This window comes from Astyanax mexicanus, chromosome 10 (genome assembly GCF_023375975.1).
Source record: "Astyanax mexicanus isolate ESR-SI-001 chromosome 10, AstMex3_surface, whole genome shotgun sequence".
In the NCBI taxonomy this organism is placed as follows: Eukaryota; Metazoa; Chordata; class Actinopteri; order Characiformes; family Acestrorhamphidae; genus Astyanax; species Astyanax mexicanus.
The window spans coordinates 11,080,001-11,098,985 of record NC_064417.1 but is presented as its reverse complement, the minus strand read 5'-3'; the positions used below and the strand labels follow the sequence as shown (position 1 = coordinate 11,098,985).

The following is an 18,985-nucleotide window of genomic DNA, read 5'->3' as shown; positions in this document are numbered from 1 at the left end:
TACACACACCCTACACAACCTTCTATACATCTATTCACCCTACACACACCCTACACAACCTTCTATACATCTATTCACCCTACACAACCTTCTATACATCTATTCACCATACACACACCCTACACAACCTTCTATACATCTATTCACCCTACACACACCCTACACAACCTTCTATACATCTATTCACCCTACACACACCCTACACAACCTTCTATACATCTATTCACCCTACACAGACCCTACACAACCTTCTATACATCTATTCACCCTACACAACCTTCTATACATCTTTTCACCCTACACAACCTTCTATACATCTATTCACCCTACACACACCCTACACAACCTTCTATACATCTATTCACCCTACACAACCTTCTATACATCTATTCACCCTACACACACCCTAGACAACCTTCTATACATCTATTCACCCTACACAAGCTTCTATACATCTATTCACCCTACACAACCTTCTATACATCTATTCACCCTACACACACCCTACACAACCTTCTATACATCTTTTCACCCTACACAACCTTCTATACATCTATTCACCCTACACACACCCTACACAACCTTCTATACATCTATTCACCCTACACAACCTTCTATACATCTATTCACCCTACACAGACCCTACACAACCTTCTATACATCTATTCACCATACACACACCCTACACAACCTTCTATACATCTATTCACCCTACACAGACCCTACACAACCTTCTATACATCTATTCACCCTACACACACCCTACACAACCTTCTATACATCTATTCACCCTACACAACCTTCTATACATCTATTCACCCTACACACACCCTACACAACCTTCTATACATCTAGTCACCCTACCCAGACCCTACACAACCTTCTATACATCTATTCACCCTACACAACCTTCTATACATCTATTCACCCTACACACACCCTACACAACCTTCTATACATCTATTCACCCTACACAACCTTCTATACATCTATTCACCCTACACAACCTTCTATACATCTATTCACCCTACACACACCCTACACAACCTTCTATACATCTATTCACACTACACACACCCTACACAACCTTCTATACATCTATTCACCCTACACACACCCTACACAACCTTCTATACATCTATTCACCCTACACAGACCCTACACAACTTTCTATACATCTATTCACCCTACACACACCCTACACAACCTTCTATACATCTATTCACCCTACACAACCTTCTATACATCTTTTCACCCTACACAACCTTCTATACATCTATTCACCCTACACACACCCTACACAACCTTCTATACATCTATTCACCCTACACAACCTTCTATACATCTATTCACCCTACAAAAAAAAAATGAACCCTTGGATGCCTGAAAGACAAATAAACATGTCAAACCTTATTGGAAGACTCAAGACCTTGACTTCAAGAAAGGTGTGTTGGAAATGTCTTTCTGCCCTGCACCTGACAGCATAAAAATGCTGCAACATTAGTTGAAAAGCTGCTGCCACACAAGGAACACCAACCTTCCCACCACTTAAGCTGGATGAGGCCATTACCCTTCACAAGTCCAGAGGTAACAAAAGGAATAACACTTCAGAATGGACCAGAGGCAAAGTATGGATGAAGGCCTGAGTATGACTTCTGCCAAAGAAACAGAAGATAGACTGATGCAGTTGATTTCAACTCGCAGAGGGAAACTTGGTGTATGTACTCGAAGAATGAATGAACTCAAAGAACTGCTTACCAGAGAGACTGCCATGAAGGTGAATACACAGGTGCAGATGCTGAAGACTGCTATAGGGGAATTGGTTCGTGTCCATGAATCAGTGCAGTCTCTACTACCAACTGAAGAAAAGCAGGTTGATCACATAGACTGGTTTGAACCCAAACTGAAGAATTTTAAGGACTTTTTACTGGAAATAGAGGAATTATCGACCACAAAAGAGGTTTCAATGGATGCACAAGGGGCTGTAGGTGAACACAAAGACGAACATCTGTTTGTGTCAACCATGTGTAGTGTTACACCAGAAGACAGTATTTCTGAGGTAATGGAGAGAAAAAGGAATTCAGCAGTGAGTAATGCAAGTGGTTCGTCTAAGGCTTCCAGATCCTCAAGATCTTCATCGAAATCTACTGCCTCATCAGCACGAATGAAAGCGGAAGCTGAAAGAGCTGCTCTTATGGCACGTGCTTCTGCATTACAAGAAAAACATAATCTAGAATTGGAAGAGGTAAAGTTGAAAGCAAAGGTGCAAACTGAGGAAGCAAGAATAAAAGCCATGAAGGAAAAACTAGACCTGGAAACAGATATAGCAGCCTCAACAGCCAAAATAAAAATTTATGAAAGCTATGAACAGGCTTATTCACCAGGTTTGGACATTGAAAGATGCACTACAGAACAAGGGCAACTGAATATCACCAAAGAATCAGAACCACTGTCAGCTGTGGAGTATGCACCTTTAGGTGCCGGTGCCATCCCAAGAACCCCACTTCAGAGGACTGTTTTCGAACAACAGGGCCAACGACATCCGAGCAGGGCTCGGGGTATCACAGAGCCAAGTCAGGTGCCTGTTTCTCAACAGAGTGGTGAGCAGATCATTTCTAATGTCATGCGAACACAAAATAACATAGCAGAGATACTTTTGGCACAGCAGAATTCTAACCTACTTCCTAGCAGGGAGATTCCAACCTTTGATAATGATCCACTTAATTTTAGATCTTTTATGCGAGCATTTGAACATGGCATAGAAGACAAGACTACTAATAACAAAGATAGGCTTTACTATTTAGAGCAATATACATCTGGTCAGTCCAGAGAACTAGTCCGTAGTTGTCTGCACATGGATTCCAATAGAGGATATAGTGAAGCCAAAAGGCTGCTCACAATAAACTATGGAAATGAAATTAGAATCACAAGTGCTTACATTGAAAAGGCATTGAATTGGAATAATATTAGATCAGAGGATAGTCAAGCTTTACATGCATATGCTCTTTATTTAAGAGGTTGTTGTAATGCAATGCAAGATCTGCAGTACATGTCAGAACTTGACAATCCATCTAACCTAAGGCTGATTATTTCTAAATTGCCATTTAAGATTAAGGAAAAATGGAGAGCAGCTGCATATGATATCATGGAGAAAAATAACCATAGAGCCCAATTTAGAGATCTAGTAAATTTCCTTGAAAGACAAGCTAGGATTGCACTAGATCCGTTATTTGGTGATCTGCAAGATCCCATGGCTAGCAAACGGCCACAAAAACAAAGGCCTCAGGTCCAAACGAAAACAAGAGCCAGCAGGAGTAGTTTTGCCACCACAATAAATGTAGCAAATGGTACTTTAAAACCAACTGCAGTTAGAGAAATAAGACGGAATGTAAGCATGCAAGATGCATTCACTACTCCATGTCTATTCTGCAAAAAAGAACATACTCTTGTCAAGTGCCACCATATGAATGCCCAGTCACATCAAACAAAAGTTGAAATGTTAAAGAACAACGGACTATGCTTTGGGTGTTTGTTAAAAGGGCATCTCAGTAAAAACTGCAAAAAGAGAATGACCTGTGAACTCTGCCATCGTATGCATCCAACTTTACTCCATATGAATGCAAATCCAGAGAAGAGCGAGCAGTTAAAAGATGGAATCTCCAATGTTGCTACCCAGCATTCTACCCAGACAGACAAAAGAACCCAACAACCAGAGCTGCTGACTTCTATGGAAACGTCAGTAAGTAGTGCTCTTGTATCTTTGGGATCTGGTGAATGTAGTGGGGCCGGCAAAGATTGCACACTAGCCATAGTTCCAGTACAAGTTAAGTCCATCAAAGGAAACAGAACTGTAGCTGTTTATGCCTTTTTGGATCCTGGCAGCTCAGCAACGTTTTGTACTGAGAATCTTATGCGTAAATTGAATACAAAAGGAAGAAAAACAGAAATACTTTTGAAAACTATGGCTCAGGAAAGACCAGTAACAACCTACGAAATCACAGGGTTGGAAGTAAGTGACTTACAAGGCAGTTCTTTCCTTGAATTGCCAAAAGTATATACCCAACGTGAAATACCTGTCGCAAAGGAAAATGCTCTTACCAGAGAAGATCTCACAAAGTGGCCTTATCTCAGGGAAGTGGAGATTACAAACATCGATGCAAATGTTGAACTTCTGATTGGAGTTAATGTTCCAAAAGCCATGGAACCCTGGCAGATTGTGAATAGTCAAGACAATGGGCCATATGCAGTTAGAACACTTTTGGGATGGGTGGTCAATGGTCCAATCCAAAGTTCTACTACAACAGACAAAGTAGGCCGTGTAAAAGTCACAGCAAACAGAATATCAGTATCTAACCTGGAAGATCTCCTGGTTAGACAGTACAATCAGGACTTTTCTGAAAAACAATATAACAAGAAGGAAATGTCTGTGGAAGACTGTAAGTTTATGCAAATTATGACAGATGCTGTGACTCACCAGGATGGCCACTATTACTTACCATTACCATTTCGTAATGAAAACGTTACCATGCCCAATAACCAGCAAATGGCAGTGCAACGTGCTACCAGTCTTTTGAAGAAATTTACAAAAGATCCAGCCTTTTATGATGAGTATAACTCCTTCATGAATGAAATGATCAGTAATGGATATGCAGAGAAAGTTCCAGAAGAGCAACTTAACAGAGATGATTGTAAGGTGTGGTACATACCACATCATGGAGTTTATCATAAACGCAAGAAAAACCTTCGTGTAGTATTTGATTGCACCTCTACCTACCAGGGTACTTCCCTGAACAAAGAACTAATCCAAGGTCCAGACTTAACCAACACTCTTATTGGTGTTCTACTTAGATTTCGTCAAGGACGGATAGCACTGATGGCAGATATAAATGGGATGTTTCACCAAGTCAGAGTTCCTCCAGATCAAAACGATTTCATGAGATTCTTATGTTGGCCAAATGGCGACACAAGCAAAGAACCAGAGGACTACAGGATGAAGGTTCACCTCTTTGGTGCCATATCATCCCCGAGTTGCGCCAATTATGCATTGAGAAAAACAGCAGATGATGTCTCTGGTAAATATGACGAAGAAATCATTAGTACAATTAAATGCAATTTTTATGTTGATGACTGCTTACGATCTGTCGAATCTGAACAGAAGGCTAAAGCTCTAACCAAAGGTCTGATAAATGCTTGTGCTGAAGGAGGATTTAAACTCAAAAAGTGGATCAGTAACAGCAGAGCGGTTTTAGCAACCCTTCCAGCTGAGGACAAATGTAAACCAGTAAAAGAACTGGATCTAGATCGAGACAAACTACCTGTAGAACGGGCTCTAGGCATTCAGTGGAATGTAGAGAATGATGCATTTAGTTTTAAAATCAATCCAAGAACCAATATAGTCACAAGAAGGGCTATCCTTTCTGTTGTCAGCTCAGTTTATGATCCACTAGGTTTCCTAGCGCCATTTATCCTAAAGGCTAAACAGATACTCCAAGAGTTATGCAAAATGAAATATGAATGGGATACAACCCTTCCAGATGCTCTAGCCAGAACATGGCAAAAATGGCTGCTAGAACTTAACCAGCTGTCTGATTTCCAAGTCAGTAGGTGCATGCTACCAGAAGGCTTTGGGAGAGTCAAGACGGCCCAGCTACATCATTTCAGTGATGCCAGTGAATCCGGTTATGGAACAGCAAGCTATCTGAGGTACACAAACAGGAAAGGTGAAGTACATGTCGCATTTGTGATGGGGAAAGCTAGAGTGGCACCCCTTAAAAAAATCACTATACCAAGATTAGAACTTGCAGCAGCAACACTAGCATCTCACATGGACCATATGTTGAAATGTGAATTGCAAGTAAATTTGGATAAATCAGTTCTGTGGACTGATAGTGAATCAGTACTGAAATACATAAATAATGAGACCAGGAGATTTCACACTTATGTGGCCAACCGAATTTCTGTCATACATGATCTGACCAAGCCTACTCAGTGGAGGTATGTAAACTCCAAAGAAAATCCGGCAGATGATGCCTCTCGTGGTCTCAATGTGGAAGCCTTCTTGAAATCTGATCGTTGGCTAAATGGTCCAACATTTCTACTGAAGGAGGAAAGTGCCTGGCCCAAAATATTGAATGATTTAGGGTCTGTATCCCCAGAAGAAGACCCAGAAGTCAAAAGGGACGTAACTGTAAACATTACAGTAGTTGATGATCAAAGTCCAACCAGCAAGTTGATTGAACATTACTCTGAGTGGAATAAATTAAAAAGAGCTGTTGCATGGATTTTGAGATTAAAAGAAATGTTGTCCAAAGGAAAGATAATCACCAACCAGGTAAAACCAAGACCCCCATGTTACCTCATGGTTGAAGATTTAAAAAAAGCAGAACATGGAATAATTCAATATGTTCAGCAGCAGAACTTCCCAGAAGAGATTAAATGTCTTAAATATCAAAGGGGTCATATTAAAGTTACCAGTCCTGTAATCAAACTGGATCCCTTTTTGGACAGCGGACTTTTGAGAGTAGGAGGACGACTTCACAAAATGCCATGCCACTTGAGCAAAGACATCCTGTAATCTTGCCCAAAACGTCTCACATCTCAAAACTTATCCTGAAAAACATTCATGAACAAATTGGTCATTCTGGACGAAATCACATGCTTTCAAAACTCAGACAGCAGTACTGGATTCCCTGTGCCAATTCCTTAGCACGAAAAATAATCAAGCAATGTGTAATCTGCAGACGATTTCAGGCTAAACCACAAGAACAAAAAATGGCTAATCTCCCCCAAAACCGCCTCTCCCCATGTGTACCACCATTCACTCATGTGGGTATCGACTACTTTGGTCCAATAAAAGTGAAAAGAGGCCGTGCTCAGGTAAAAAGGTATGGAGTCATTTTTACATGTCTGGCAACACGTGCTGTTCATCTCGAGGTTGCAAGCTCCTTGGACACAGACTCAAACATCAATGCCCTGAGACGATTTGTTTGCAGAAGAGGTCCAGTACTGAGCATTAAAACAGACCAAGGAACCAATTTTGTTGGCTCAAAAAGAGAGCTGGAAGAATCTCTGAAAGCACTAAACCATGATAAAATCCAAACTGCTCTGACAAAGCAAGGAGTGAAATGGGAATTCAACCCCCCATATGGTGCTCATCATGGTGGTGTATGGGAAAGACTTATACAGTCAGTTAAAAGGATTCTATATTCAGTGACAAAAGAACAGATTCTTGATGATGAATCTTTACAGACAGTTATGTGTGAAGTAGAGGCCATTATGAATGATCGCCCTTTAACCACAGTTTCGGATGATCCCAATGATCTTGAACCTCTAACACCCAACCATTTGCTTTCATTAAAAGCACAGCCAGTCTTGCCACCTGGTCTCTTCAAAAGAGATGATTTATACCTAAGACGAAGATGGAAGCAAGTACAGTATATTGCTGATCTCTTTTGGAAACGCTGGATCAGGGAATATCTTCCTGTTATGCAGCAAAGATGCAAGTGGCAGCAAACAACAAGGAATCTAATGGTAGGAGATGTGGTGGTTATAGTAGATGACACTGCCCCAAGAAACACATGGCTCATGGGACGTGTTATAAAAACCTTCCCCGACACTCAAGGACTTGTTCGAAGTGTGTTGCTTAAAACTAAAACAAATGTACTTCATAGACCAATTAGTAAACTATGTTTACTTTTGGAAGCTGCTGATGAAAAGAGCCAATGGTAAAGATTGAGCTCCTACGGTGGGTCAAGTACTAGAGACCTCTGACCCCAAAACCAACAAACGATAAAGGAAGTACTTTGAAGACCAGATGAAACAACCAAGAAATTGGACTTAATATGAGTATAAAAATGTTATATATGATTGATTTTGATTGAACCTTAAAGATATTGATAAGAGGCTCCTAATTTATTTTATAATTGCGCAGTCCACAATTAGGGGCCGGATGTTGGAGCCAATATATATTTTTTGGTAAATTATTTGTTTATGTTTACAGTAAATTAAATTCAAGTTGTATATGTAAATGTGTTAGTTAGGATTTGAGTTAGTATGCTGTAGATTATTTTGATTTTGTATTATGCTTGGACTGATTCCACCATTTCCTCACTTCACTTTAATGCCTAACTGCAGTTATCACCACCAGCTCTAGAGGGCATACCGGTCACTGACTCTAAGGGGTGGCAGCATGTAATGGCTGACACAAACTAATGGCAGGCAGAGAGGGTGGGAGCAGGAGGAAGGTTCGCAGGGTGGGAGCAGTTCAGCTTTTCAACCACCCCTTTTTGGTCCATTTTAGTTAAGGATGTTAGACAGGCAATGTAACTGTAAAAAATGAACCCTTGGATGCCTGAAAGACAAATAAACAAGTCAAACCTTATTGGAAGACTCAAGACCTTGACTTCAAGAAAGGTGTGTTGGAAATGTCTTTCTGCCCTGCACCTGACAGCATAAAAATGCTGCAACACAAGCTTCTATACATCTATTCACCCTACACAACCTTCTATACATCTATTCACCCTACACACACCCTACACAACCTTCTATACATCTATTCACCCTACACAACCTTCTATACATCTATTCACCCTACACAACCTTCTATACATATATTCACCCTACACACACCCTACACAACCTTCTATACATCTATTCACCCTACACAACCTTCTATACATCCATTCACCCTACACACACCCTACACAACCCTACTGAACATGCCTCATCGCACTGTTTGACGCTTTGGGGAAAGTCTTTGCCGCTAAATGTGAAAACATGGCCGTCTTCTCTAAAATCCACTCCCCAATGCAGTTGAGGTGATTGCATTTTAAGTGCAATTCTGATACGAATTCAGCATTTCTTTCTTTAAATACAAATCCACACACACTGTTTTTCTGTTCAGAGATTGAGTGACATTAAAGCAGTGCACTGGAGCTATTACTTTTCATTGTGGCACATTTTTCTCAGTGTCAGAGTTTAAAAGCAATCTCATTTAAATTACATTGAAAGGAGGAGTTCATGTTTAAAGTTTAAATAACTATTTAATTTAATTCTGGCACTAATTCAGCATTTGGTTTTGAAAATGCAAATTAGTGTGTATTGTTTTTCAATACAGATATCAAGTGCAATGAAATGTAATGTTATAGTAGTTTTGCATTTCATTTTGGCACTTATTCTGCATGTTAGTGAGGAAAAGAAATGCATTTTGTGGATTACTTTTACATTTTTTCCACCCTAGTGTTTGCCTTTAAATTTGGCACTAATTTCTTTCCATAATAAACTGATAAACTGCTTAAATACTGTAATGCCTCTAATGTATTCATTGTAACATTGTAAATTGATATTCAACTTATCTAAATTGTGCAATAGAACATAAGAAATATCTTTTTTGAATACTTGAGTACTAAATGCATTCATTTACGCATTGATTGCAGCCAGATTAAGAATCTTGTAGTAGAAGTAGATTTAGGCCTGTACACTGGATAAAGGATTGATTCAGGAATAAAAAAATATATGATTTAAAATAAATTATAACATTTTATTCAATTAAATAAATAAATATATGCATTACTATTATTATTATTTTTATTATTATTACATTGTGTGATTTAATTTGAATTTTCTAGACTATTTATTTATTTATTTGCAAAATTTTTCTACATGTATATGAGGTCCTACTCCTATGTCACCAGGATTAATTAAACTCGCTTCCACCAATAACTTTACTATATGGGACCACATCACATTTTCTTCCTCAAAGGGGCTTCCATTAGAGGAGCACCTGCCCAGGCTCTTAATCATGTTTTATTAACTGTAGGGCACTGATATACAGGACTGCATGCAATCACATTTGCTCTACTGGAAACAGCACATTTGGCACACGTTTTCTGCAGAGCGTGGCACGAAAGACACTTCATACAGTCATATGAAAAAGTTTTGGCACCCCTATTAATCTTAAACATTTTTAGTTCTAAATATTTGGGTGTTTGCAACAGCCATTTCAGTTTGATATATCTAATAACTGATGGACACAGTAATATTTCAGGATTGAAATGAGGTTTATTGTACTAACAGAAAATTTGACCAGTGCAAAAGTATGGGCACCCTTATCATTTTATTGATTTGAATACTCCTAACTACTTTTTACTGACTTACTAAAGCACAAAATTGGTTTGGTAACCTCATTGAGCTTTGAACTTCATAGCCAGGTGTATCCAATCATGAGAAAAGGTATTTAAGGTGGCCAATTGCAAGTTGTTCTCCTATTTGAATCTCCTCTGAAGAGAGGCATCATGGGCTCATCAAAACAACTCTCAAATGATCTAAAAACAAAGATTGTTCAACATAGTTGTTCAGGGGAAGGATACAAAAAGTTGTCTCAGAGATTTAACCTGTCAGTTTCCACTGTGAGGAACAAAGTAAGGAAATGGAAGACCACAGGGACAGTTCTTGTTAAGCCCAGAAGTGGCAGGCCAAGAAAAATATCAGAAAGGCAGAGAAGAAGAATGGTGAGAACAGTCAAGGACAATCCACAGACCACCTCCAAAGAGCTCCAGCATCTCTCTTGCTGCAGGTGGTGTCACTGTGCATCGGTCAACAATACAGCGCACTAGTTAGGAGTATTCAAATCAATAAAATGATAAGGGTGCCCATACTTTTGCACCGGTCAAATTTTGGTTTAATGCATATTGCACATTTTCTGTTAGTACAATAAACCTCATTTCAATCCTGAAATATTACTGTGTCCATCAGTTATTAGATATATCAAACTGAAATGGCTGTTCCAAATATTTAGAACTAAAAATAATCAAGATTATCAGGGGTGCCCAAACTTTTTCATATGACTGTATTGGCACAGTTTTTATGGCAGGAGGGCACCCATAGATGGACACTGGGTAAATCAAAGTATTCACATCATCAATTATTGCAAGAAGGAGAATACTAGTGGCACTTTTTCACCCCACTAGACGAGCAGCCAGTATGACACACATTTTTGCCACTCTATTTGACACTTCAGGACACGGAAGCCTTAAGTCAGGAGCAGTTGCCCCCTTGCCCCCACCATGAGCCCAGCGCCATGCATCACTTTCAGCAAAAACCCCAAAACTAAATCCCACATTCTATTCTCTGCACACCTTTATACTTTACCATCCACCCAATTCAATCCAACAATTTACAACAGTCGTGTCTTTAGTCTTAAAAAAGGACCAGTATGGATGCAGGTTTCCAAGCACACACCATATCACACTATGCCTTGCACCTAATTTACCACCATGTACCCACAACCAAATGTGTTCACTGACCTCCTTAGCATCTCTGATCCTGCAAAGGAAGGTCTGAAGCTCCAGGGTTTCGAGGAACAGAGCTCTGCACACTGACTGATAGTGTTCTGGAGCCTGGGTTGGGTTTGGCAGCCTGCAGGAGCAAAGCATCATCACCTGACGGAAAGAGCGCACTGCACGCATGCTTCCCTCATCCTCTTCTTCCTCTTCCTCCTCCTCTTCTGGACCACTGTAGCCTTCATCTTTGGTGGCGTGTCTCCCACAGCAGCTGGAGTCTCTTCCTTCATTCCCACCCACCATGCGCTCGATCAGCCTCTCTAGCTGTGGACTTAGCTCCCTCTCCTCAGTGTCCAGCAGCCCCCAGTCCAGTGCCTGGTAGATGGCCACACCAAGAGACTGGACCAGCTGAAGAACAAGCAGACAGCAGGTCAGCATTAAGGACTAACTTTAATGACTGGTCAGGTGTGGGGTGTGTACAGTATTTGTGTGTGTAGGTCAGTGGTGTGAGGTGTGTACAGTGTGTGTGTGTGTGTGTGTGTGTGTGTGTGTGTGTGTGTGTGTGTTGGTCAGTGGTGTGGGGTGTGTACATTGTGTGTGTGTGTGTGTGGGTCAGTGGTGTGGGGTGTGTACAGTGTGTATGTGGGTCAGTGGTGTGGGGTGTGTACAGTGTGTGTGTGTGTGGGTCAGTGGTGTGGGGTGTGTACAGTGTGTATGTCGGTCAGTGGTGTGGGGTGTGTACAGTGTGTGTGTGTGTGTGGGTCAGTGGTGTGGGGTGTGTACAGTGTGTGTGGGTCAGTGGTGTGGGGTGTGTACAGTGTGTGTGTGGGTCAGTGGTGTGGGGTGTGTACAGTGTGTGTGTGGGTCAGTGATGTGGGGTGTGTACAGTGTGTGGGTCAGTGGTGTGGGGTGTGTACAGTGTGTGTGTGTGTGTGTGTGTGTGTGTGTGTCAGTGGTGTGGGGTGAGTAGAGTGTGTGTGTGTGTGTGGGTCAGTGGTGTGGGGTGTGTACAGTGTGTATGTGTGAGTCAGTGGTGTGTACAGTATGTGTCTGTGTGTGTGGGTCATTGGTGTTGGGTGTGTACAGTGTGTGTGTGGGTCAGTGGTGTTGGGTGTGTACAGTGTGTGTGTGTGTGTTTGTGTGGGTCAGTGGTGTGGGGTGTGTACAGTGTGTGTGAGTCAGTGGTGTGTACAGTATGTGTGTGTGTGTGGGTCAATGGTGTTGGGTGTGTACAGTGTGTGTGTGTGGGTCAGTGGTGTACAGTGTGTGTGTGTGTGTGTGGGTCAGTGGTGTTGGGTGTGTACAGTGTGTGTGTGTGTGTGTGGGTCAGTGGTGTGGGGTGTATACAGTGTGTGTGTGTGTGGGTCAGTGGTGTTGGGAGTGGACAGTGTGTGTGTGGGTCAGTGGTGTGGGATGTGTACAGTGTGTGTGTGTGTGTGTGTGTGGGTCAGTGGTGTGGGGTGTGTACAGTGTGTGTGTGGGTCAGTGGTGTGGGGTGTGTACAGTGTGTGTGTGGGTCAGTGGTGTGGGGTGTGTACAGTGTGTGTTTTTGTGTGTGGGTCAGTGGTGTGGGGTGTGTACAGTGTGTGTGTGTGTGTGTGTGGGTTATATACAGTGTGTGTGTGTGTGGGGGGGGTCAGTGGTGTTGGGTGTGTACAGTGTGTGTGTGGGTCAGTGGTGTGGGGTGTGTACAGTGTGTGTGAGTCAATGGTGTGTGTACAGTGTGTGTTTGTGTGTGTGGGTCAGTGGAGTTGGGTGTGTACAGTGTGTGTACAGTGTGAGTGTGGGCCAGTGGTGTGGGATGTGTACAGTGTGTGTGTGTGGGGGGGTCAGTGGTGTGGGGTGTGTACAGTGTGTGTGTGTGGGTTATATACAGTGTGTGTGTGTGTGTGTGGGGGGGGTCAGTGGTGTGGGGTGTGTACAGTGTGTGTGTGGGTCAGTGGTGTGTGTACAGTGTGTGTTAGCGTGTGTGGATCAGTGGAGTTGGGTGTGTACAGTGTGTACAGTGTGTGTGAGTCAGTGGTGTGGGGTGTGTACAGTGTGTGTGGGTCAGTGGTGTGGGATGTGTACAGTGTGTGTGTGTGTGTGCGCGTGGGTCAGTGGTGTGGGGTGTGTACAGTGTGTATGTGTGTCAGTGGTGTGGGATGTGTACAGTGTGTGTGTGTGTGTGGGTCAGTGGTGTGGGGTGTGTACAGTGTGTGTTTGTGTGTGTGGGTCAGTGGTGTGGGGTGTGTACAATGTGTGTGTGTGTGTGGGTCAGTGGTGTGGGGTGTGTACAATGTGTGTGTGTGTGTGTGGGTCAGTGGTGTGGGTTATATACAGTGTGTGTGTGTGTGGGGGGGGGGATGGTCAGTGGTGTGGGGTGTGTACAGTGTGTGTGTGTGTGTGTTTGGGTCAGTGGTGTGGGGTGTGTACAGTGTGTGTGTGTGTGTGTAGGTCAGTGGTGTGGGGTGTGTCCAGTGTGTGTGTGTGTGTGTGTGTGTGTGTGTGTGTAGGTCAGTGGTGTTGGGTGTGTGTGTGTGTGGGTCAGTGGTGTTGGGAGTGTACAGTATGTGTGTGTGGGTCAGTGGTGTTGGGAGTGTATAGTGTGTGTGTGTGGGTCAGTGGTGTTGGGTGTGTACAGTGTGTGTGTGTGTAGGTCAGTGGTGTTGGGAGTGTACAGTGTGTGTGTGGGTCAGTGGTGTTGGGAGTGTATTGTGTGTATGTGAGTCAGTGGTGTTGGGAGTGTACAGTGTGTGTGTGTGTGGGTCAGTGGTGTTGGGTGTGTACAGTCTCTGTGTGTGTGTGTGTGAGTGTCTGTGTGTGGGTCAGTGGTGTTGGGAGTGTACAGTGTGTGTGTGTGTGGGTCAGTGGAGTTGGGTGTGTACAGTGTGTGGGTCATTGGTGTTGGGTGTGTACAGTGTGTGTGTGTATGTGTGTATGTGTGTGAGTCAGTGGTGTTGGGTGTGTACAGTGTGTGGTTCAGTGGTTTTTGGGTGTGTACAATGTGTGTGTGTGTGTGTGTATGTGTGGGTCAGTGGTGTTGGGAGTGTACAGTATGTGTGTGTGTGTGAGTCAGTCAGTGGTGTTGGGTGTGTACAGTGTGTGGGTCATTGGTGTTGGGTGTGTACAGTGTGTGTGTGTGTGTGTGTGTGAGTGAGTCAGTGGTGTTGGGTGTGTACAGTGTGTGGGTCAGTGGTGTTGGGTGTGTACAGTGTGTGGGTCATTGGTGTTCGGTATGTACAGCGTGTGAGTGTGTGTGTGGGTCAGTGGTGTTGGGAGTGTACAGTGTGTGTGTGTGTGTGTGTGTGTGTGTGTGTGAGAGAGTGAGTGGTGTTGGGAGTGTATAGTGTGTGTGTGTGTAGGTCAGTGGTGTTGGGAGTGTACAGTGTACAGTTTGTGTGAGTCAGTCAGTGGTGTTGGGTGTGTACAGTGTGTGGGTCATTGGTGTTGGGTGTGTACAGTGTGTGTGTGTGTGTGTGTGTGTGTGTGTGTGTGGGTCAGTGGTGTTGGGTGTGTACAGTGTGTGTGTGTGTGAGTCAGTGGTGTTGGGTGTGTACAGTGTGTGGGTCAGTGGTGTTGGGTGTGTACAGTGTGTGGGTCATTGGTGTTCGGTATGTACAGTGTGTGTGTGTGTGTGTGGGTCAGTGGTGTTTGGTGTGTACAGTGTGTGTGTGTGTGTGTGTGTGTGTGTGTGTGGGTCAGTGGTGTTGGGTGTGTACAGTGTGTGTGTGTGGGGGGGGGTCAGTGGTGTTGGGAGTGTACAGTGTGTGTGTGTGTGTGTGTGTGTGTGTGTGTGTGAGAGTCAGTGGTGTTGGGTGTGTACAGTGTGTGGGTCAGTGGTGTTGGGTGTGTACAGTGTGTGGGTCAGTGGTGTTGGGTGTGTACAGTGTGTGGGTCATTGGTGTTCGGCGTGTACAGTGTGTGTGGGTCATTGGTGTTGGGAGTGTACAGTGTGTGGGTCATTGGTGTTCGGTATGTACAGCGTGTGAGTGTGTGTGTGGGTCAGTGGTGTTGGGAGTGTACAGTGTGTGTGTGTGTGTGTGTGTGTGTGTGTGAGAGAGTGAGTGGTGTTGGGAGTGTATAGTGTGTGTGTGTGTAGGTCAGTGGTGTTGGGAGTGTACAGTGTACAGTTTGTGTGAGTCAGTCAGTGGTGTTGGGTGTGTACAGTGTGTGGGTCATTGGTGTTGGGTGTGTACAGTGTGTGTGTGTGTGTGTGTGTGTGTGTGTGTGTGTGTGGGTCAGTGGTGTTGGGTGTGTACAGTGTGTGGGTCATTGGTGTTCGGTATGTACAGTGTGTGTGTGTGTGTGTGGGTCAGTGGTGTTTGGTGTGTACAGTGTGTGTGTGTGTGTGTGTGTGGGTCAGTGGTGTTGGGTGTGTACAGTGTGTGTGTGTGGGGGGGGTCAGTGGTGTTGGGAGTGTACAGTGTGTGTGTGTGTGTGTGTAGGTCAGTGGTGTTGGGAGTGTACAGTGTACAGTTTGTGTGAGTCAGTCAGTGGTGTTGGGTGTGTACAGTGTGTGGGTCATTGGTGTTGGGTGTGTACAGTGTGTGTGTGTGTGTGTGTGTGTGTGTGTGTGTGTGGGTCAGTGGTGTTGGGTGTGTACAGTGTGTGGGTCAGTGGTGTTGGGTGTGTACAGTGTGTGGGTCATTGGTGTTCGGTATGTACAGTGTGTGTGTGTGTGTGTGTGGGTCAGTGGTGTTTGGTGTGTACAGTGTGTGTGTGTGTGTGTGTGTGTGTGTGTGGGTCAGTGGTGTTGGGTGTGTACAGTGTGTGTGTGTGGGGGGGGTCAGTGGTGTTGGGAGTGTACAGTGTGTGTGTGTGTGTGTGTGTGTGAGAGTCAGTGGTGTTGGGTGTGTACAGTGTGTGGGTCAGTGGTGTTGGGTGTGTACAGTGTGTGGGTCAGTGGTGTTGGGTGTGTACAGTGTGTGGGTCATTGGTGTTCGGCGTGTACAGTGTGTGTGGGTCATTGGTGTTGGGAGTGTACAGTGTGTGGGTCATTGGTGTTCGGTGTGTACAGTGTGTGTGGGTCATTGGTGTTGGGAGTGTACAGTGTGTGTGTGTGTGTGTGGGTCAGTGGTGTTGGGTGTGTACAGTGTGTGTGGGGGTCAGTGGTGTTGGGAGTGTACAGTGTGTGTGTGAGTCAGTGGTGTTGGGTGTGTACAGTGTGTGTGTGGGTCAGTGGTGTTGGGAGTGTATAGTGTGTGTGTGTAGGTCAGTGGTGTTGGGTGTGTACAGTGTGTGTGTGTGTGTGTGTGGGTCAGTGGTGTTGGGTGTGTACAGTGTGTGGGTCAGTGGTGTTGGGTGTGTACAGTGTGTGTGTGTGTGTGTGTGTGTGTGTGTGGGTCAGTGGTGTTGGGAGTGTACAGTATGTGTGTGTGTGTGTGAGTCAGTCAGTGGTGTTGGGTGTGTACAGTGTGTGGGTCATTGGTGTTGGGTGTGTACAGTGTGTGTGTGTGTGTGAGTGAGTCAGTGGTGTTGGGTGTGTACAGTGTGTGGGTCAGTGGTGTTGGGTGTGTACAGTGTGTGGGTCATTGGTGTTTGGTATGTACAGCGTGTGAGTGTGTGTGTGTGGGTCAGTGGTGTTGGGAGTGTACAGTGTGTGTGTGTGAGAGTGAGTGGTGTTGGGAGTGTATAGTGTGTGTGTGTGTAGGTCAGTGGTGTTGGGAGTGTACAGTGTACAGTGTGTGTGAGTCAGTCAGTGGTGTTGGGTGTGTACAGTGTGTGGGTCATTGGTGTTGGGTGTGTACAGTGTGTGTGTGTGTGTGTGTGGGTCAGTGGTGTTGGGTGTGTACAGTGTGTGTGTGTGTGTGTGTGAGTCAGTGGTGTTGGGTGTGTACAGTGTGTGGGTCAGTGGTGTTGGGTGTGTACAGTGTGTGGGTCATTGGTGTTCGGTGTGTACAGTGTGTGGGTCAGTGGTGTTGGGTGTGTACAGTGTGTGTGTGAGTCAGTGGTGTTGGGTGTGTACAGTGTGTGTGTGTGTGTGTGTGGGTCAGTGGTGTTGGGTGTGTACAGTGTGTGTGTGTGTGTGTGTGAGTCAGTGGTGTTGGGTGTGTACAGTGTGTGGGTCAGTGGTGTTGGGTGTGTACAGTGTGTGGGTCAGTGGTGTTGGGTGTGTACAGTGTGTGTGTGAGTCAGTGGTGTTGGGTGTGTACAGTGTGTGTGTGTGTGTGTGTGGGTCAGTGGTGTTGGGTGTGTACAGTGTGTGGGTCAGTGGTGTTCGGTGTGTACAGTGTGTGTGTATGTGTGGGTCATTGGTGTTGGGAGTGTACAGTGTGTGTGTGTGTGTGTGTGTGGGTCAGTGGTGTTGGGTGTGTACAGTGTGTGGGTCAGTGGTGTTCGGTGTGTACAGTGTGTGTGTGTGTCAGTGGTGTTGGGTGTGTACAGTGTGTGTGTGTGTCAGTGGTGTTGGGAGTGTACAGTGTGTGTGTGTGTGTGTGTGTGAGAGAGTCAGTGGTGTTGGGTGTGTACAGTGTGTGGGTCAGTGGTGTTGGGTGTGTACAGTGTGTGGGTCAGTGGTGTTGGGTGTGTACAGTGTGTGGGTCAGTGGTGTTGGGTGTGTACAGTGTGTGGGTCATTGGTGTTCGGTGTGTACAGTGTGTGTGTGTGGGTCATTGGTGTTGGGAGTGTACAGTGTGTGTGTGTGTATGTGTGGGTCAGTGGTGTTGGGAGTGTACATTGTGTGTGTGAGTCAGTGGTGTTGGGTGTGTACAGTGTGTGTGTGTGTGTGTGGGTCAGTGGTGTTGGGAGTGTATAGTGTGTGTGTGTAGGTCATTGGTGTTGGGTGTGTACTGTGTGTGTGTGTGTGTGTGTGTGTGTGTGGGTCAGTGGTGTTGGGTGTGTACAGTGTGTGGGTCAGTGGTGTTGGGTGTGTACAGTGTGTGGGTCATTGGTGTTCGGTGTGTACAGTGTGTGTGTGTGTGGTCAGTGGTGTTGGGTGTGTACAGTGTGTGGGTTGGTGGTGGTGGGTGTGTACAGTCAAATCAAATCAAATCAAATTTATTTGTATAGCGCTTTTTACAACTGGTGTTGGCACAAAGCAGCTTTACAGAAACATGATCACAGGACAAAGAATCAGGCAAAACATTAAACATAGAATATACATAATACAGAACCCCCAGTGAGCGCGGAGGCAAGGAAAAACTCCCTCAGAGCTGCAGGAGGAGGAAGAAACCTTGGGAGGACCAAGACTCACATTAAAGGGGGGACCATCCTACCACTGGTCAAATGGCTTTTAAATTAATTTTAAAAAGTCTTTCATACATCCACATAGGTTTTATATATTCAGGTGTATAGCAGCTCCACTAATGGCTTATAGAGTAAGATGGATGATGAGCAGCTGATCTGTGGTGGTGGATGGAGAAGAGCTGACTTCAGAAACTTCCAGTCTGGCCAGACAGAGGACATGAGAGCCTGAGGGTCCAACATCCCTCAGTATCAGGTCAGACAGGTGGGCAGTCAGTAACTCGGAGGAAGGCAGAGAGATGGAATTAGTTTTGACTGGATTTATGTAAAACAGAGAATATAAAACATTATCAGAGTGTGGCAAATGACTCCGGCAGATCTAAATAAAACAGCCTAACTAAAGGCAGAGAGCCAGAAGGTAACATAGACATGGAGGCTCCCTGAAACACTGGCATCCACCCACTCCACCGTCCACAAACCTGAGTGACCGTGTGCAGTGGGAGAACAACAGCACCAGCATCTCAGTTTACCACAATTTCCTC

General features: G+C 44.5%; 1 protein-coding gene across 2 annotated transcripts in view; it reads right to left on the bottom strand.

Moving 5' to 3' along the window:
- The window catches only part of spire2 (spire-type actin nucleation factor 2), a 70,357-nt gene that overhangs the window by 24,174 nt on the left and 27,198 nt on the right, over window positions 1-18,985 (bottom strand). For both annotated transcript variants that reach the window (XM_049483974.1, XM_049483973.1), the window contains exon 4: window positions 11,304-11,687. In XM_049483974.1, coding sequence (XP_049339931.1) covers window positions 11,304-11,687 — 384 coding nt within the window. The remainder of the gene's footprint in view (window positions 1-11,303; window positions 11,688-18,985) is intronic.